The following is a 20,215-nucleotide window of genomic DNA, read 5'->3' on the forward strand; positions in this document are numbered from 1 at the left end:
AGAAACCCTAAATCGATTTTGAGAAACGATCGATATAAATGAGAAAACGTTTAAGTCTTTTTCCTTGTTATTAACGAAAGGGGGTCTCAAATTAGTCACAAAAGAGAGACAAAGTAAAAAAAGGGGGGGAAGATAACGCGCTCAACACTTAGCCAAATTTCACAAAAAAATTAGAAAAATAAAGAGAACCGTAGCACATGAGTCGCAAGTTAGTATCTAATTTAGGTAATTAGTCACAAAATACGTTACATATTCGTTGCAAACTGTTACGGTTTAGTGACGGTTTGTTCTTGGTCACAATGCAAAATTTTGAATTCTATTCGTTTTGATCATAACTGATGAACCCAAGCATTAATAAGAACTTATGATGGTATTACAGTATATTGTATGAGTTTAAGAGTATCAAACATTGTTTTTGTTGGTTTTTTTCTTAAATTTGACAAAATTACAAACATTCTTTAAATTGATTTACATATTCTGAAATTTTTGTATTTTAATATTCAAATGTAAAGCTTTAAAATCGTTTTTATAAATGATTCTGATCATATCAACGTAAATACGTAAACACAAGCATGTTTACAATCCTCTTATGGTTTTGTGACCGTCGAGCGTTGGTAAAGGGTCGCAAGTTAGTATCTAATTCAGGTGTAAGTTGCAAAAAGTGTTACACATTCGTTGCAAACTGCTACGGTTTTGTGACAGTTTTGTCGTGGTCACAAAGCAAAATTATGAATTCTATTCGTTTTGCTCAAAACTGATGAACCCAAGCACTAATAAGAACTTAAGATTGTATTATAGGGTATATTGTAATAGTTTAAGAGTATCAAACATTGTTTTTGTTGGTTTTTTATGAAAATTTCACAAAATTACAAACATTCTTTAAATTGATTTACATATTCTGAAATTTTTGTTTTTTAATATTCAAATGGAAAGCTTTAAAAGGGTTTTTATACATGATTCTGATCATATCAACGTAAATACGTAAACGCAAGCATGTTTACAATCCTCTTATGGTTTTGTGACCGTCGAGCGTTGGTAAATGGTCGCAAGTTAGTATCTAATGCAGGTGTTAGTCGCAAAATACGTTACACATTCGTTGCAAACTGCTACGCCTTTGTGACATAATTTTCTTGGTCACAAAGCAAAATTTTGTATTCTATACATTTTGTTCAAAACTAATGAACCCAACCACTAATAAGAACTTAAGATGGTATTCTAGAGTATATTCTAACAGTTTAAGAGCATCAAACATTGTTTTAGTAGGTTTTTTATGAAAATATCACAAAACTACAAACCTTCTTATAAAGTAACATGTAATTTATTAAATTGATTACATATTCTGAAAATTTCGTATTTTAATATTCAAATAAAAAGTTTTAAAATGTTTTTGTCATTGATTCTGATCATATCAACGTAAATAAATAAACACAAGCATGTTTACAATCCTCTTATGGTTTTGTGACCGTCGAGCGTTAGTAAATGGTCGCAAGTTAGTATCTAATTCAGGTGTTAGTCGCACAATTCGTTACACATTCGTCGCAAACCGTTACCGTTTTGTGACAGTTATCTCTTAGTCACAAAACAAAATTTTGAATTCTATACATTTTGATCCAAACTGATGAACCCAAGCACTATTAAGAACTTATGATGTTATTCTAGAGTATATTGCAACAGTTTAAGAGTCTCAAACATTGTTTTAATTGTTTTTTTTAATGAAATTTTCACAAATTTACACACCTTCTTATAAAATAACTTGTAACACTTTAAATTGATTTAGATCTTCTGAACATTTCTATGCATATAACACAAATAAAAATAATCTTAATCTTGAGTATTATAACAAAAATATAAACAACTTTGTGACCAAATTATTGTTGCAAATAAGACGCAAATTTGCTACTCTTCGTTCTTACTACAAGTCTAGTTACTTAATAGTCTCAAATTGTTGTTATTTTGCGACCATATAGATTGGTTACGCCATCGTCGGTTACGCGTCGCACATAAGAGACGCGTTACCGACTTGTTGCTGTCGTCGCAAGTTTGCGACGATTTTGCTTCGATTATTGGTGTAGTCGATAAAGTGTCTCTGATACGTTGCAAAATGGTCGCTTATATTTGCGACTAAAATAACCGTCATAACGTTTAGTCCCAAAATGCAGGTTTTCTTGTAGTGTTATAAGTTATTAACAGTTGGATACATGCATGTATACTTAACTTAAGTACTTTGAAAGAGAACTAGAGAAGTATAATCAACAAATGTAATAATACATACGGATACAGTATATTGGATCGGATCATCGGACTACATGTATGAATTATGAATTATGAACTATGAATTATGAAATAAGTTTAGCTAGATTAGACAAAATTGTGCATACCAATAGCGAAAGAACAAAATGACCTTCTCACTTTAAAGTTCAAAGTAACGCTTTTAATTAGAAAGTGTTAAAAGCTTAATAAAGTAAGACTAATTGTGTAGAATAGTAGAGAAGTTAAACAAGTAATTAAGGAGTAGATAAATGTAATAATGGTTCCATAACTTCTTCACATCAAATGGCACGACGGAGTCTCTTCGCTACCGTAATGTGATCTGCCACCGTATGGGTATGGGAATGGAGGAGGTTGGCTACTGTAGCTATCGTAAATGGGCCTTTCATAATACCCATTGGGTTGAACCCATTCGTAGTTAGGCCCATTAAACGGATGTGTTACCATTACTGATTGGGAACTTGGACCGGCTGGTGCGGCCTTCTCTGGTTCTTTAGGTTTTTCTGGTCCTTTAGGTTTTTCAGCTTCTTTGGGCTTCTCAGGCTCTTTGGGCTTTTCGGCCGGAGGTTTGGGTGGGTCGATGGTCTCGATGAGCTTAATGGCTCCACGTCCTTTGGAACAGAGTTTGTCCATGACTTTCTCAGGACTACAGCAAACCACTTTGATTGTGACCGTGTTGGACTCTTCATCGAACTTTATGTCTCTTACTTCTGTAGTTTTTTTTACAAAGCAATCAAAAGAGAACAAAAACACACACACACAAGTTATTATTATGTCATATGAAACTTTCCAAACCAAAATATGTAATGAGCTAGGCAAATTAAAGGTGTCAAAAAAAGGAACATACGAGATAAGCTGAAAAGAGCCTTCCAGACTTTTGTGAAATTCTTTTCGGAGCTGAGAGGTTCTGTCTTCAATTTCATCCAAGTTACCTGTGTTTTATTCATTCTCTCATCATATGATTTTCTCATTATTTGTATAGATTTTTTTTATTTGTAAAATAAGTGCTAGATAGTTAAGGGTTACAAAAATAAAAATAAAAGGGAGACTAGAATAAGTGAGAATAGATTAAGAGGGAGCATATTCATTACCTTCTCCGTACCCTTCTTGGCCATGGCTATGCAAAGAGAAAGATCGAAACTATGTAGAGTTGAATTAGCAAAAAGAAAACATGTTCTAGTGTAATTCTAGTATATATAATGCTATATATTTTGGAGTTTCATTAGAGGCTTCCAAAGGAAAAAGAAGTTGTAATATTGTACAATTTACTTTTCTCTTGGAATGTATTATATCCATAGGTATAAGGTATTATTCACATATATATGTAGTCATAAACAATGTAAATTTTCTTGTTCTTTAATATTTCTCTTTCCTTTTTTTGGTTTTAAAAAGTTTACTTACAAAACAAGATTTTCAAATTAAAAATGAAAAAAAAAAAAAGTAAAAAAGATTGGTTGATTCGTAGCTCAGATCCGAAAACCAAACTTATGTACAGTACTTCCGAGTTATTGTTTTTTCGCAGCACTTTAAATGAACGAAAGAGTGTGTCAAGTGGTAGATCCACGTGAAGGAAAACAAACCATACTGTACTATTAATTATTAACAACTATTTTTTGTCTTAGGTATTTTGAAAACATAAACTTTGTCATTTTCTAAAATATTTATTCATTTTTTTCTAAAATAATCATTGATTTGGAGATTTGAGCTTTATGTTTCAAACTGATAGTGAAATTGTTAAGGTTGGGGAAATATTAATGATGATTGCAAATATTACGGCAATCTCAATCTAATTGTGCCATAATATTGCTAGTTGGCGTTGAATTCGCATTTTCGGTTCAGACTCTGTATATCAAACAAAACAAAAAGAAAAATATCAAACAAAACAAAATTTTCGAAAGATTATTTTCATAGAAAATATTTTGAATCATTGATTTGGAATATTTTGAATCTTTTAACTCTAGTCGTTTAGCTCATTAATAGATTTCATAATCATAAGCTAGTAGATATTTTCTTAGAGTTATATGTAATATGTATGATAGTATCAAGTGCTAATAGTTCAACTAGTAAAGATTTTTGGCAAAAGCTTAGAGGTCGCCGGTTCGAGTAGTGTGTGGCACGAAACCATATAACATGTTTTGGTTTCGGGACTTAGGGGATGTATAGGCTTCTGCCCTGAATCTCTTTGATTATTCAAAAAAAAAAAATATGTATGATAGTTCTCCAAAAGAATATTTTTCTTTCTCATTTTCATTTGATGAAAATTACATATAACTGAAACTGATGAAATAAGAATTTTATTTGGAAAGAAACGATAAGAATTGAAATGATATAAATTTATTAATTGAAATTAAATGGGCTGACCTTTGTGAAATTAAAAATGACTTATTTGAGCAGGTCGGGAGACTCAGAGAGTGACCTTTTCTCGCTCGTCCATATAAATTCATTTAAAGATTAATCAATACAGTTGACATTTTTAAAATGCTAGTATTAATTAGGGATATGTGGTATGATAGATTGATCGTAGCTACTTAATTGGTTCGATAATTAATACCAAAATCTAGCTATGTTTAAGGTTTTATTAATCTTCCAACACTTGGTTATTTGGCTCATACACCATATTATTATCCTTCATTTAACTAAATATACAATTCAATATTAATTCTTCTTTTTCTTAAAATTCCTTATCCATCAACCAAATTACATGCAAACGCTCACTTTTCAAATAGTCTACGTTTGGTGTAATTACTCTTTTACTCTTTAGGTTTCTTTACAATATTCAAACCCATCAAATCTACTTGCATATTAACACATAGATACACAAAAGCTTAGATAAAAAAACAAAACAAAAGAGAAGGCTCCTAATAATAAAGGCGCAATTAAAAACCGGTCAGGAAATACACCAAAATGTGAGACTGAAGGAGTTATTGCTCAACTACTTCCTCTAACTCATAACCACAATCTCCAAACTTCACCACCGATTCACATAAGACTTTTATTAACCCTTCAAAGCATTTCTTTATTTATTTTATCCAATCTTCAAATAGAGACACTCTCACTCCTCATCTTCCTCATTCCTCATCCCTCCATATCCCACTTTCCTCTTCAATCAAAGGGGTAGATTCCTCATTTTTAATTATTAACACAAAAATGGCTTCAGCGGCTGATCATGTTTTGGTGGTGGAAAAAGGACGGCCAGCCACGGCCGATAGCCCATCGGCTGGACCGGTGTATCGATGTAAATACGCTAAGGATGGCCTCCTAGATCTCCCTACTGATATTGATTCTCCTTGGCAGTTCTTTAGGTATGGATCTTAAAACCCTTCATAATGATTAATCATTTGTTGCTCCAATGCTGTTGTTCAATTTGAGCTAATTAATAATTAAATAATTCTTGAATAAGATATGTTTTTAATTGATATACTTGTTTCATACTCTTTGTGTCTTCTTGTATATCAGTGAGGCTGTGAAGAAATATCCGAATGAGCAAATGTTAGGCCGACGCTTAACGACTGATTCTAAGGTACAAATGTTATATTATATAGTCTCTAGTATTACTTAAAACTTTTTATGTAGATCATAATTATATGTTTGTGTGTGTATGTAGGTTGGTCCATATACATGGATCACATATAAGGAAGCCCACGATGCTGCAATTCGGATTGGATCAGCAATCAGAAGCCAAGGCGTTGATCCGGTACATTCCTAGCTATAATGTTTTGATCCAAATCAACCAAGCGTGTGTGTACTTAATTTAAAGTCATAGGCGAAAACTTAAAAAAGTACTCTATTTTTTTTTTTTTTTTGGTGTTTGTCGGGTAGGGACATTGCTGTGGAATCTACGGATCCAACTGTCCAGAATGGATTATTGCAATGGAGGTAAATTAGACATATCTAAAAATTTTGCCATTTTATTATAGAGTACTCTTTCTAAGTGATTTATATTACAGGCCTGCATGAGCCAAGGGGTAACATATGTGCCTCTATACGATACTTTAGGTACTCTATGCGGATCAAATATATTTAGAACATATTTTCTTGAAATCAGGCTTGTCTTCATATATAAATTCATGACTAATGAAAACCTAATCCGAGGTTAAAATATTGATGAAACAGGCGTAAACGCAGTTGAATTTATCATCAACCATGCTGAGGTTTCGCTAGTATTTGTTCAAGAGAAGACAGTTTCATCCGTAAGACATTTAATTGAAATCAGTCATACCAAAATTCCATTTTACGTTTCTTGTGCGACAAGAACCCCTCTTTATTGGTGATTAACTCTTGAAAGCTTTTGTGTAGATCTTATCGTGCCAAAAGGGATGTTCTTCGAATTTGAAGAGTAAGTTACAAGTTCGTAAATCGATAATATATTTCGAATAAATATGATCTTTGAACCGATAACTATCTTAAATATTTATTTTCCCCTGATTTTGGTTTTTAGCTATTGTGAGCTTCGGGGAAGTCTCGAGTACACAAAAGGAAGAAGCTAAGAACCAATGTGTTTCTTTATTTACATGGAATGAGTTCTTACTAATGGTCAGTGTTTAATTTATCACTATACAAAAAAAGACAACTTAATTTTGCAAACATTTGGACTAACATAGGATTTACTTCATCAGGATTCCATGTTTATTATTATTATTATTTTTTTTATCTTTCTAGTGTGAGTCTTAATTATTTATTTGAACATTTTATCAGGGAAACTCAGATGAGACCAAGCTGCCACCTAAGCAAAAGACAGACATATGCACAATAATGTACACAAGCGGGACGACAGGAGAACCCAAAGGTGTAATCTTAAACAATGCAGCAATCTCTGTCCAAGTTTTGTCCATTGACAAAATGCTTGAAGTCACCGATCGTTCGGTAATCCTCTTAGTTACAATTTATGTCTTTTAATTATGATGCCGCGCTAATAGCAACGGTTAGTGGTAATGATGATTTACCGATTAATTAACAACAGTGACTAAATCATGTTTATTTTATAATTGATGGTTAAATAACACATTTTGACAATATTTTCGGGATATCAAAATCTTTTGAGTAATTAATATTTGTTACTCAAATTTTTTTTTTATTCCATCAATCCCTAAATAAACATGATTTGTTTTCCCGAAACTTGCTGCTAAGCTAGTTACTTCAAAACATACATATGGTTTAGTTGTTGTCACTGCCACTGCTCGGACTGTTATGCATGGGACCAAAGCTTTGGAGATTTCAAATTTAGCTGATACATACACAACTGACAATTATATTCTGGTTTTTGTTTTTTGAAATTTTGTAGTGTGACACGACCGATGTGTTCTTCTCGTACTTGCCATTAGCACATGTCTATGATCAAGTCATGGAGATTTACTTTTTATCTAGAGGCTCCTCTGTTGGATACTGGCGTGGCGTGAGCAAAATTGTTTCTTTTTAACAAAATTTTGAATCTTTCTATCTTCTACTTAATGTCCATTATCTATTTCGTGTGATAGGACATACGGTTCTTGATGGATGACGTTCAAGCTCTAAAACCAACTGTGTTTTGCGGTGTTCCACGAGTTTACGACAAACTTTATGCCGGTAATATGGTTGATCTAATAGAATATTGGACTCTCCTTTTTATTACAGTTTCTTGAATTTCTTGTATTGGGTGTAGGTATAATGCAAAAAATATCAGCTGGTGGCTTGATACGCAAGAAAATCTTCGATTTTGCTTATAACTAGTGAGTTTTCTTTGATTCTCCAAATTATTATTTTTGAAAACCTGGACTTTAAAATGATTTAACATTTTAAATCATCTTGTGAATATAGTAAATTGGGGAATATGAAAAAAGGATTCTCCCAAGAGGAAGCTTCTCCTCGTCTAGACAGACTTATGTTCGATAAGGTTAGTGTGTTATCTATAATGGATGTAGACATAGATATGATTAAGTCTAAATATTACCACTTGATATACAATATTTCTGTATGACATATTTTGGAATCAATTATTATAGCAAATGTTAATTTGTTTTATAATACGGATGTAACATATAGTATATAGACTTATAGATTCAGAAATTGAAATTGTGACAGCTAAAAGAAGCATTAGGAGGAAGAGCTCATATGTTGTTATCAGGTGCAGCGCCTCTACCCCGTCATGTTGAAGAGTTCTTGAGAATCATTCCTGCCTCTAACCTTTCTCAAGGTTATGGTAAGTCTACCTAAACCGATTTTCAATTCATAAAACCGGTCTTACGGTTCGGAGGGATTAACCAACTCTAATGAAATTTGACAGGATTGACTGAGAGTTGTGGAGGAAGCTTCACGACCTTAGCAGGAGTATTTTCTATGGTGGGAACAGTTGGTGTGCCAATGCCTACGGTGGAGGCAAGGTTAGAGTCCGTACCGGAGATGGGTTATGACGCCTTTTCCGCAGATGTGCCAAGAGGAGAGATTTGTCTTAGAGGAACTTCAATGTTTTCTGGTTACCATAAAAGACAAGATCTAACTGATCAAGTCCTAATCGATGGATGGTTTCACACAGGTATTGTTTGATCTTGGTCTTGACGTACGTTTTGAATTGTTATTTTTGACATTTACATAGTGGATATGTAAAATTTGTATTATATTAATATATGTAGGAGATATTGGGGAATGGCAAGAAGATGGATCAATGAAGATCATAGATAGGAAGAAGAACATCTTCAAGTTGTCTCAAGGTGAATATGTTGCTGTCGAAAACCTCGAAAACACTTACTCAAGATGTCCCCTCATTGCTCAGGTATGTTTGTATACTATCATTACCATGATCACATTAATTGGCTAATTGTACGTTATCTAATAATAGTACTATCGACCAATGATTTTTTGACAGATATGGATCTATGGAAACAGCTTTGAGTCGTTTTTGGTAGGTGTGGTTGTACCTGATAAAAAGGCTATTGAAGATTGGGCTAAACTTAACAACCAATTTCCCAATGATTTTGAATCCTTATGTCAAAATCTCAAAGCTCAAAAATACTTCTTGGATGAGCTTAACTCTACCGCAAAGCAATACCAAGTAAGTACACTTTTGATTCTCACATTTAGAAAACTGAAATAATCTTTTATGAATTTGGAGACTAAATTATAGTATTTGTTTGTATTTGTATTTGTAGCTGAAAGGATTTGAAATGTTAAAAGCAATTCATTTGGAACCAAACCCTTTTGATATTGAAAGAGATCTTATTACACCAACTTTCAAGTTGAAAAGGCCACAGCTTCTCCAACATTACAAGGTGATCCTTTCTTTACTCATTTCTTCTTTTCTTTTGGACCCAACTTTTCTTTTATGCTTTTACGTTATAACATAGCGATGTTGAGATCGAAAAATGAATTTTCTTGTTTATTTCAGGGCATAGTTGACCAACTTTATTCAGAAGCAAAGAGGTCCATGGCATAGAGAGACACCTATCAGCTATTCATTTTCTGATGCTATTTTGGTTGTCTGATATGTTAAAATTGTGTTCGGATCCTCTCTCAAGTGGTTCTTGTCACACTCTCAATACATAGTTTGGAAACTATATTTTATTACTTTAATTAAAACTATATATTTTAAAGCAAAATGTACTAATGATTTTTTTTTTTTTGTCTTGATACACATTTTGAGTTCTCTTTTAGTTATCCATACGTGTGATATCATATGATAAGAGAAAAACCTCAAAAATATATCAAAATTTTAACATATATTCATCGAATAAAAACAATAATCCCATCCGTTTTATCATATATTATATTGTGAAAGATTGATCAAACTATGAAACGATACGTGGGCAACACAAGTAGTTAGCAAAACGAGTCTCCGAGATTAGAAGGTTGCACGGTCCCATATCTTAAGATTTTCTCGTCCATACAAATCTCCGACAAACTCTCTTATGCGAGTACTCTCGGAACCATTCATCACTTAACACTTGTTGCTACTTGTAACGTTGTACATTACCCACAGAAGTCACTCGAATGTTTTAATAAAATCTCAGAACTTGTTCATCCCTTTAGCTTATTTTATCTAGGACCGACGAGCCAATTTAATTTACGCATACGATAGTGTAAAAGATCAGGCTAAAAATATATATATTTATTATGAAAAAGTAGTATATGGCGTCCACCTCTATACATCCTTATTAGTTTTAAAATGTGATTATTTTGAAAAAAATATCTTTCAGTCACATTGATATTTTTACCAAAGAAGTTTGAAAACTAGATATTTGATTATCCCTAAGATTTGAAGTCAAATGATTAAATAATAAAAAAACAAATTATCTTTGATTATTGCCCTATATGAGTTGGAATAAACACAATTATTAACCTTTGAGTGATCCATATGATGCCAACACAAAAGATAGTACAACGGAGGTAAATTTCTCTTTCTCTTTATGGGTGGTCTCATCTCATGCATTGTACCTGAAAATTATGTTTTATTCAACTAATCTCATATATACGATTGATTTATCATAATCATTAAAAATTTACATAAATATATTAGTCATTACAAGTGATACGCGTACTTTTTTTTTTTTCTGTTTTTTTGTAAAGAGCATTGGATTTTTCTATATATTTTTTTCTTTCTAAAATCAGTGCTATCTAATATCTTATATATATTTGCTAAACGATGTTTGTTACGCAAAAAAATATGTTTCACGATCCGACAGGTGTCTAGGTCTTGAGAGTTCATATCAACTGATAAATCCAAATATTAAGTCATGGTCAAAAGACTTAAAAACAGGTGATTAGAGATATCTAATCGTACTTACATAGCACGTGTCTTCACGACAACACGGATTATCAGGAGATCTATCCACGTAGCATATCACAATCTTTTTTTTTTTTAATGCACGTAATAAATAAAAAAACTAAACATGATAGCTTCACCGAATCATAGAGATTAATAAAATCAGATTCTTAGCAATGTTTCGGTCCGCCAAACAAGGCCAGATGTGTTGGGTGATCTCAATACAATGCTACTAAGCAACTTTAGAGTATAAGTTTTAAGTTAATATTAATAACTAAGCTAAAATCAAACGAGTAAATACAAATGTAACAGTCCACGGGCACAAAGTTATTCAAGTCTTTAATTTATGATATTTGTTAGATATGCTTACGTACTTAGATTTCTTATATGTATACTCGAAGTGGGCACGTATGTACTATATTATGTTAGATTACCTTATAAGTCTTCATAAATTTTCGTTATTTTCAACCTTCTTTATGTTTAACGGCATTTTTAAAATATCTATAAAGGCACATTTAGATACTTTGATTGAAATATCTTTATAGATATTATATTTTTGAAGGCACAAAGAGTTTGCTTGTGAAACTGCAAACAATGAATCACCAATTGCATCACATCACATACATCAAAGTCAACGAAATATAGCTAGTTGTTATACGTTTCAAAACCTAGCAATTTGCTATATATTAACGTATTATTGTATTAGATGCACTGCATATTTAATTTCTACGCCTCGTTTTCTTACTTGCTTTGGTTTTGGAAATTTATAATAAATAGTTTTGGAAAGAAGAAAAACATGCACACATATATGGGTGGCAAAAATGTCAACACTTATTAGTCAGTAAAATGCAGTTTTTTTTCTTTCTAATAAATGTGAAACTTTATATATTCATGAAAGAATATATATATATATGAATAATGATCAGCATAAAAAGTATGAATATTACGTGTGTGGTGGAACCAAAAGCGAAAACTTTCGTCGTAAACGGAGCTTTCCGAATTTTTTTTTATAACACTTAACATTTTAGTATCGTGAGCACAATGGTCATACGCTATGTATTTAAATTTGCAACTCACGTCGTAGAAATGTTGATTTGTTAAGAACTTCAGATAAACATATATACTTAGAACTTAGCTATCTATATAGTTAGAGAACTTAGCTTTTGGGGATATTATAAGAGAATGAGAGAACCTGATATGTTTCCTTCTCAATATATAATGTCGTATCTTCTTCTAACAATGTTTCTTTATGATTACAAAAAAATTGCTTTCATTACTTCAAAGATAATTAGTATTAATATTCTATCGTGACCGGTATATATATACGTCGAAGGTCGAACAGTCAAATATGTCAAACGAAGTTTATTATCATAAATATTCAAAGCATTAGTATCCTCAGCTTTATTTTTTCAAAATTTATTTGTAATTCGAAAAAAGCAAGGGATGATATATACGTTTTTCATGGTTACTACTACCATAACCAGAAATAGATTGTGGTGCGTCGTTTACTAAAAAAAATGAGTAGTCACACCACTCACGAGCTCACGTTTTGTTTTTGTAATGATAACTAAATATATACAAAATCATGTGATGAATAATTAAAGTATTGATTAAAGTTGATACAAGGAATGCAGCGTAATCGTTTCCCTTCACAGGTTTACTCGTAGTGATGGCCGGCCGACATATTGAAGTACTTGTGAAAAGAAAAATTTATATTCGTTCGTTACATCTTTTCAATTCGATCATTTTTTTTTTTGGATTACTGTGATCCTATGGACCAAACTAAATATTAAACATTAACATTCGTTAAAATTAGAGAAATCTATAATTATTAAAACCTATTAAATGTATATTTTGATTTTTTTAAATAGATTTTTATTACTATTTCAAAAACATTAGATTTATTAGATTTCAATATTTATGATTAAGTAACATTATATATGTTATTTTTAGGCATATCACTTAATATGTTGATTGAAATACACCTCTAATTCAATTGTGGAGCTAGACATTGTTTTTAATATTGTAGGATCATAGATATATCATAGATTTTACGCACGCTTTGATGTGATCCGCATAGTATGATCAATGTGTAGTCTAGTCCAATTTTTTGTTTCTATTAATGTTTTCAAAAGTGCATATTTAAAAGAAAATTTTAGTAATCGTGGGAAGAGATGATATCTTATACTTGAACGATTACAGACTAAATTATTTATATTAAATTATAATTGTAGAAAGATTAATATATATATAAATTTTGATTAAAAAAAGAGAACGCTCATTTTTTTTTGTCAACTGATGTTATTATAATAGTGAATTTGACTGGAACCTAAAACCCAAATTAGAGAAACTAAACCAACATACAAAAAAAAATTATCAGAAATTAAGATTTAATTAAAAGAAACAACTAGAATAATACGACATGAATTTTAAAATCATAAACGAAAAAGATCGAAACTAAAGAATAAAAAGAAGCAAACTAAAAATTAACCCCAAAGATCGAAACTAAAGACTAAAAAGAAGTAAACTATAAATTAACCCCAAACGATATAGAACGCTCTAGTTATTACTCTATTTCTCTCTTTTACAATGTTTGATATTTTGAAAAAACATTTTGTTTCTAAACAATTGATTTTATAGATTTAAAAACTAAAACTGTATTTTTACTTTATCATTTTTTTCCGCATGACAGTCATTTAATAGTTTATATTTTTTTTCTACCAAACAATAATTATAAATTAATTTATAAACAAATATTTAATTTTATCTAAATTGTGGAAAAACCAAAACATCGATCTTTTAGAAAACTATACACTATATGGATTTGATACTATAACTAATAAATTAACCCAAAACTAAAACTACTGTACGACGGAGTTTAAAAAGTCAAACTTCTAGAAGGAAAGTTATCTTAAGTTCATGCAGAACAAAATTATGATAAAATAGTGATAAAAAAAAAATTAGAAAAACAAAAATTCCCGCTACGGCTTCGATTCGAGAAATACCTTTTCCCCCAGTTCACGCTATGTTGTGCAACGTGTAAAGATGACGAGCCGACAACACAGCCACACATACCTTATCTTTTTTTATTGGTCAACCAACCCCAAAACATATTTTAAGACATGATTATAAATTTGTCAACTGTTTTTACATGGTTAAATAAAAACAGTTTTATTAATGACTTCTAAAATTATAGTGTACTTTATAACGTAAGTTATAAGTTCTCAAAAGTATAGCATACACAATGTAACGAATCTGAATATGTAGTGGTATTTTAAACCCATGGAATGGAACTTATCGATTAATCATAACACTTTATAGATTTTGTTCTTCTCAGTTTCCCACCATTTAACCATTATAACTTTATATACCTTTGTATGTGAAAATATATCACATTTGATCAAATAAACAACACACACACATATGTATGATATACATACGATGTCAACGAAAACATAATTAACATTACTTTCAATGTTTTTATTATATTATTTGGGTCTCCGACTCTTGAAAGGAAACTGGCAAACCCGGTGTCCCGGTCTTGGTCACTCACGTCTTCTCTAGCTACCACGTGTCGCTTTTACACGGTCATCAGCTTATTCCCCACCTTTCTACATACACGATTCTGTATATATATATATACCCCAAGGCAGCTTCTTCTACATGCTCTTATTATTTAGCTCTTTCATATATTATCTCAAGAATTATTTCAAAGCAAACACTTATATTATTCTTCTTTACAATCCAAATAATCGAATCCCCAAAGACAACTATGGCTATTGAAAATCCAAGTCACAAAGATTATCTCCGGAGGATGACTTTTGCGGCGTTCTTGAAATCGAACTCTCTCGCCGGCGAGGAAGAAACTTACCACAGCGACGGCGATCATCATCATGATCACCACACAGCGTTTAGCACCAACAGCGATTCTCAACGTCCAAGCAACGCCTCAAGTGCAAGTAGCGACTCATCATCACCAATCTACCCATTATCTCCATGGAACCAAACTTACTATCCAAGTAACGAGAACACGACGGCTTTTACATCAGCTTCTCAATCACCATGGAACCAAACTTGCTCTCCTTACCATAAATCACCTTGGATGTACCAAACCAGGAACAGTGATTTCGAAGATGATCCTGATAACGGTTTGATCGGTACGGTCGTGAGACAAGAAGGACACGTGTACTCTCTTGCTGCCTCAGGTGATCTTCTTTTCACGGGATCCGATTCCAAGAACATTCGTGTTTGGAAAGATTTAAAAGATTACTCCGGTTTCAAATCGACGAGCGGTTTCGTTAAGGCTATCGTGATAACCAGAGATAACCGGGTTTTCACCGGTCATCAAGATGGTAAAATTAGGGTTTGGAGAGGCTCAAAGAAGAACCCTGAGAAATATTCACGAGTCGGAAGCTTACCGACTCTCAAAGAGTTTCTCACCAAATCGGTAAACCCGAGAAACTACGTCGAAGTCCGTCGCCGGAAAAACGTGGTGAAGATCCGACATTTCGACGCCGTGTCGTGTATGAGTTTGAACGAAGATCTCGGTTTACTCTACTCAGGTTCTTGGGACAAGACTCTTAAGGTCTGGAGACTATCAGATTCCAAGTGTTTAGAATCGATCGAGGCGCACGAAGACGCGGTTAACACGGTGGTTGCCGGATTCGACGATTTGGTATTCACCGGTTCGGCAGACGGAACGTTAAAAGTATGGAAACGTGAGGTACAAGGAAAAGAAACGAAGCATGTTTTAGTACAAGTGTTGATGAAACAAGAGAGCGCTGTAACGGCGTTAGCCGTTAATTTAACGGACGGCGTGGTTTACTGCGGTTCATCGGACGGTACCGTGAACATCTGGGAACGTCAGAAGTATTTGACTCACAAAGGGACGATTCACGGCCACCGTATGGCAGTGTTGTGTCTCACCACCGCCGGGAGTTTGTTATTAAGCGGCGGAGCTGATAAGAATATATGCGTTTGGAGGAGAAACGGAGACGGATCACACACGTGTCTCTCTGTTTTGATGGATCACGAAGGACCAGTGAAGTGTATAACGGCGGTGGAAGAGGACGACGGAGAGAAAGATGATCGAAGGTGGATAGTGTACAGTGGGAGTTTAGACAATTCCGTCAAAGTGTGGCGCGTGACTGATTACGCGTCATAAGCACGTGAAGAAGAGTGAACAACGTATGCGCGTGAATGATACGCGGGACAATGTGAATGTGTTAAGCATTGATTGGGGTGGCAGGCAACTAGGTAGATCTTCGTACAAGCGATGGACAAATAGCGAACTGCCACGTTACAAGTGGTTTTGTCTTCTTGTCGAAAGTGTGAAAAAGTCTTTGTCTCCTTTTGCTTTGTTGGTGTGTTAAGATTTTGTTTCTCTGACTAATTTCGCATGCATGTATTTTTAAAATCATGTGAAACTATAAGAGGAAAGAAGGTGGAGAAAGAATGGAAAGTAAAAGATTTCGCTATAAGGAGAAACAAAAAAAAATGTAATAAAATGAGATTGTATATAAAAGTTAGTTGTTTGTATATTATATGTATGGGATCTTTATTCTCTATGGTTGTTGTTGTCATTGTTGAATGTGAAAATTCCATCTTTTAAAAATTGTTGGTTGTATTTTAATGTTGTTTTGGAAAATTTGGAATATATAAAATTGCAACTAGAGATTTGTGATACGTAAGGGAGATTTGTTAGTTCAGATTCTTGAAAATGAGATGATTCTTTTAGATAAAATGTTATATTTTTATTGTGTTGTATATATGTATGTAGATGAACGAAACGCAAGCAATAATTTATCTAATATAGTAGCATTTTTTTAATTGAATGTATACCTGTGGTCTGTGGATTTATAACATTTGGTCAATGCTACTAAAAAAATCATGAGATCTGATCCTACGAATCAGTTGTATTACTTATATATATATATATATATATATAGTTATATTGCTTTGTTATTGATTTTAATGTTCTTTCTTACAATATCATAAGTCTTGTAAATGTACGAGTGAAACACGTCCAGTTCTGTAGTTTTGACGGATGAGTCTAAAAGCCATTCAAAAATGTACGTATTCTATGATACATAGCACATCTGCACATACATGATAGATATATAACTAGCTTTTCCTCATAACAGGGGTATCAAATAACCAATATTAGTTAAGCCAACACAAAATTAATCCTAGATAATTTAATCTAAATAAACAAATCAAACTTCGGAGTTAAGTTCTAAGAAAGACAATACTATGGTATATACATCAGGTGTTCCATTAATCTATGGCCGAAACTGGTGTGAAGGTTAAAACATGCACATAATATCCTATGGATCTTATCATATAAACATTAGCTTACAGATACAGAAGTATCAAGTTAATGAAAACATGCTTTTGATGTCTTGTTATTAGTGTGTAAACTGTAAAATTTATAATTTATCACTATATAAGTTGGTTTAGCGAGGCGCTAAGTATATCCGACCTTAGCTCAGTTGGTAGAGCGGAAGACTGTAGTTGTTAACAACAGATGATCTTTAGGTCGCTGGTTCGATTCCGGCAGGTCGGATTTTGTTTTTTCAAAACATTTTTGATTGCTGGAGAAGAAAAGCCCAATAACTTTATTACACTTGGATAGCCCAGAACTAAAAGCCCAACAACTCTTTTACTTGGAAAGCCCATAGGTCCAGAGTTCGTGTAAACGACAAACCAATTTCTACTTTTTTTTTACGAACCGTTATTTGTCAGGTTTACTTTTTCATCTTATTTTGTTAACATGAGGTTTACTTTGTTGTTCTACAATTTTGTCGTATTTTAAACAAACCAAAATTTACTTAACTTATAACTCACGAATCCTGCTAATGTTGTAAGATCATAAACCTAACACAACGGCAATTAAGGTAGTGTTAATCTGGTATTGGCATCAAAATAGTACTGATGGGATTTAGAAGTCATAAATAAAAGTATATTTAGAATGGGTAGTAAATGGATTCAACGTAATTGCCATATTCTGAGGAAGTGGAAAACACTCTTTAGTTTCCACTTGGAGTCGATGGAGAATGACCCCAATAAACCCATCCTCAATAGTTTCATTGGCTCCTCCTTTTTCTTTTTCTTTTTTTGGGGTCGTCTTAATCAAAAGTTAGGTCAATTTATTCATTATTGTTAATCTTGTATTACATCAAAAGAGGAATACTAAATAAGATTATCATATAAAAGATTCACAACTTCTCTAGAAAACTGGTTTTATCCTGCTTTATTTTACATATTTACACTTTAGATCTTAAACTCAAACGGAATATTCCATCGTTTTTGTAATATCTATAGACAACCACTTGAACGTAGTGCAATACATAATTAACAATGAATTATATAACAGTATCCTTCCAACTAATTGAAATCACCATCATCAAGCATAGATCATGAATCATGAATCTCATATATTTTTAAACTTTACATTCCAATTAAGGAGTCACATTCGATTTTTGCATCTCTAGACTTCGTGTCAAAAACAAAAATCATGTGCATGCACGAACCTTTTTGTTATCATTATCTATAAATAGTAAAGTTTATATATATTTTTAAGAAAATTCAAAAGATGATACAAGAAAAAAAAAAGAGAGTGCTTTTAAATGAATATAAATTACACTACGATTATTTCTTTCTATTCTTTTGACGTAGAAATAACAAATAACGCCTACGTTGCTCTCTGTTTTTTCGAATGCTTTGCTCTGTTTGGTTAGCTAAAGTTTTTGATAACGAAGTTACTTTCTTTATTTTCTTCACCACAATCTTAAAGTGTTACGTATTGGTCAAGCCACCTTTTTTCCTTTATTTCCAAAGCTTTTTTAGTGGTATTTTCCATCACGCAACGCAACCACATTATCATATCATATCCCATCTATATAAACACCACATCACAAAAAACCTCATTCAAAACCACACTAAACGGATTCTTGCTTTTGAAAACAATCCAAACTTTAAAAACCATTCGAGTATGGGAACGTTCTTAGGACACTTTGTGCCTGGTCTCTCACTTGCATTTCTTGGTCTTTGGCATCTCTTCAACATCATAAGATCTTACTGTCTTAAAGGCCCTGAAACCTTCTCTGCAAAATTCTGGTTCCCTTTCCCTAAACTCAAACATCTTGAGCTTTTCTTGATTCTCTTCTTCTCCTTCCTCTCCATTACTCTCTTAACCCTAGATTACCCTAATTTCAACTTCACCTCTTTCAAACCAGACAACCTAGAACATGCTTCCATGTTCTTTCATCTCATTATCTTTGCGTGTTTCGCTCTCTTCTGCGAGCTAACCCTTTGCTCAGATCTCTTCTCCGGTCTAATCGGAGTTCTCTCTGCCTCGGTCTTCGCTCAAGAACTCTTCCTTCTTCATTTTCACTCAACTGATCATTCAGGTCTTGAAGGTCACTACCATTTCCTTCTCCAACTCATTGCTTTCGTCTCCTTCTCCTCGGCTCTAGCTTCTGCTTCTTTCCCTAAATCATTCTCTGCGGCTCTAGTCCTCCCAATCTCAGTAATGTTTCAAGGATGCTGGTTCTTGAACATGGGCTTCATGCTTTGGGTCCCAGAGTATGTTCCTAGAGGTTGCGTGAGTAACATGACAACATCTGCAGACAACAACAGAAGAAGTGTTGTTCACAGTAGCGCGGTGGCTTGTGAGTCTCCTGGTGCTGAGGCCAGGGCAAAAGCATTGGCGAATCTTCAGTTTAGCTGGATGTTGTCAGCTATACTAATCATTACATGTGCCTTGTGCCTCAAGTTTTCCGGTAACGTTGTTTTGCCTAAGACGAGGTCATCGACGGAGTACGAACGTCTTTGTCGGCAAGGAAGTGATCGTTCTGCAACTGTGATGGTGGAAGCACCGGCCAGTTCTGATCAACAGTAGATTTTCCTTACTTTATTATCTTAAACTAAAATATGATCGATCGAAGTATTATGTAGATATAATACACTAATAAGTATCCCTAATAATTGCATAAATTACTTATTAACAAGATGGGGAAGAGTGTATCGCACTAAAAATAGTGAACCATACAGCAAAAACTGGTTCGAAGAAATAAGAACGATCAATAAATGTCTCCGATCATTTCTCTCAACTCTTTAAGAATCATGCAATATAATTTTTTTTTTATGGTAACTTACTGTATTTTCTTACTGATTATACAGAGTATATATTTGATAAATTTGAAATTAGAAAAC

General features: G+C 33.0%; 4 protein-coding genes and 1 non-coding gene across 5 annotated transcripts; 4 read left to right on the plus strand and 1 right to left on the minus strand.

The window, feature by feature from the left end:
* Nucleotides 1-2,544: 2,544 nt before the first annotated feature.
* On the minus strand, nt 2,545-3,383 carry LOC17899907. Its single transcript, XM_006306344.1, has 3 exons — nt 3,360-3,383; nt 3,116-3,200; nt 2,545-2,978 (listed from the first exon to the last, which is right to left on the minus strand). Exons 1-3 carry the CDS (start codon nt 3,381-3,383, stop codon nt 2,545-2,547), a joined length of 543 nt encoding a protein of 180 aa, XP_006306406.1.
* A 1,905-nt stretch (nt 3,384-5,288) lies between these two features.
* On the plus strand, nt 5,289-9,894 carry LOC17899686 (long chain acyl-CoA synthetase 2). Its single transcript, XM_023789526.1, has 19 exons — nt 5,289-5,570; nt 5,725-5,788; nt 5,873-5,962; nt 6,088-6,144; nt 6,216-6,264; nt 6,382-6,458; nt 6,565-6,604; nt 6,707-6,801; nt 6,964-7,131; nt 7,550-7,660; nt 7,743-7,830; nt 7,907-7,973; nt 8,062-8,137; nt 8,326-8,443; nt 8,528-8,776; nt 8,874-9,013; nt 9,107-9,292; nt 9,390-9,509; nt 9,626-9,894. Exons 1-19 carry the CDS (start codon nt 5,416-5,418, stop codon nt 9,671-9,673), a joined length of 1,998 nt encoding a protein of 665 aa, XP_023645294.1. The 5' UTR covers nt 5,289-5,415; the 3' UTR covers nt 9,674-9,894.
* A 4,804-nt stretch (nt 9,895-14,698) lies between these two features.
* LOC17900389 (protein JINGUBANG) lies at nt 14,699-16,537 on the plus strand. The gene has a single exon (XM_023789528.1). The coding sequence runs from the start codon at nt 14,772-14,774 to the stop codon at nt 16,161-16,163; it is 1,392 nt and encodes a 463-aa protein (XP_023645296.1). The 5' UTR covers nt 14,699-14,771; the 3' UTR covers nt 16,164-16,537.
* Nucleotides 16,538-17,475: 938 nt separating this feature from the next.
* Nucleotides 17,476-17,564, plus strand: TRNAY-GUA. The gene is given in 2 exon segments: nt 17,476-17,512; nt 17,529-17,564. It is a non-coding gene; the product is annotated as a tRNA-Tyr (tRNA).
* A 1,372-nt stretch (nt 17,565-18,936) lies between these two features.
* LOC17899649 (transmembrane epididymal protein 1A) lies at nt 18,937-20,153 on the plus strand. The gene has a single exon (XM_006305392.2). It carries the CDS (start codon nt 18,993-18,995, stop codon nt 19,899-19,901), a length of 909 nt encoding a protein of 302 aa, XP_006305454.1. The 5' UTR covers nt 18,937-18,992; the 3' UTR covers nt 19,902-20,153.
* The last annotated feature ends 62 nt before the right edge of the window (nt 20,154-20,215 follow it).

Source organism: Capsella rubella, unplaced genomic scaffold, assembly GCF_000375325.1.
Source record: "Capsella rubella cultivar Monte Gargano unplaced genomic scaffold, Caprub1_0 scaffold_1, whole genome shotgun sequence".
NCBI lineage: Eukaryota > Viridiplantae > Streptophyta > Magnoliopsida > Brassicales > Brassicaceae > Capsella > Capsella rubella.

What these genes read in the sequence shown, in the direction of transcription:
- LOC17899649 (XM_006305392.2), top strand. Translation starts at nt 18,993, where the DNA reads ATGGGAACGTTCTTAGGACACTTTGTGCCTGGTCTCTCACTTGCATTT.
- LOC17899907 (XM_006306344.1), bottom strand. Translation starts at nt 3,383, where the DNA reads ATGGCCAAGAAGGGTACGGAGAAG. An exon ending in CCAAGAAGGGTACGGAGAAG is followed by an intron (nt 3,201 to 3,359) that starts GTAATGAATATG and finishes AATAAAACACAG; the next exon opens with GTAACTTGGATGAAATTGAA. An exon ending in GGCTCTTTTCAGCTTATCTC is followed by an intron (nt 2,979 to 3,115) that starts GTATGTTCCTTT and finishes AAAAAACTACAG; the next exon opens with AAGTAAGAGACATAAAGTTC.
- LOC17899686 (XM_023789526.1), top strand. Translation starts at nt 5,416, where the DNA reads ATGGCTTCAGCGGCTGATCATGTTTTGGTGGTGGAAAAAGGACGGCCA. An exon ending in TTGAAGTCACCGATCGTTCG is followed by an intron (nt 7,132 to 7,549) that starts GTAATCCTCTTA and finishes GAAATTTTGTAG; the next exon opens with TGTGACACGACCGATGTGTT. An exon ending in CTACCGCAAAGCAATACCAA is followed by an intron (nt 9,293 to 9,389) that starts GTAAGTACACTT and finishes TTGTATTTGTAG; the next exon opens with CTGAAAGGATTTGAAATGTT.
- LOC17900389 (XM_023789528.1), top strand. Translation starts at nt 14,772, where the DNA reads ATGGCTATTGAAAATCCAAGTCACAAAGATTATCTCCGGAGGATGACT.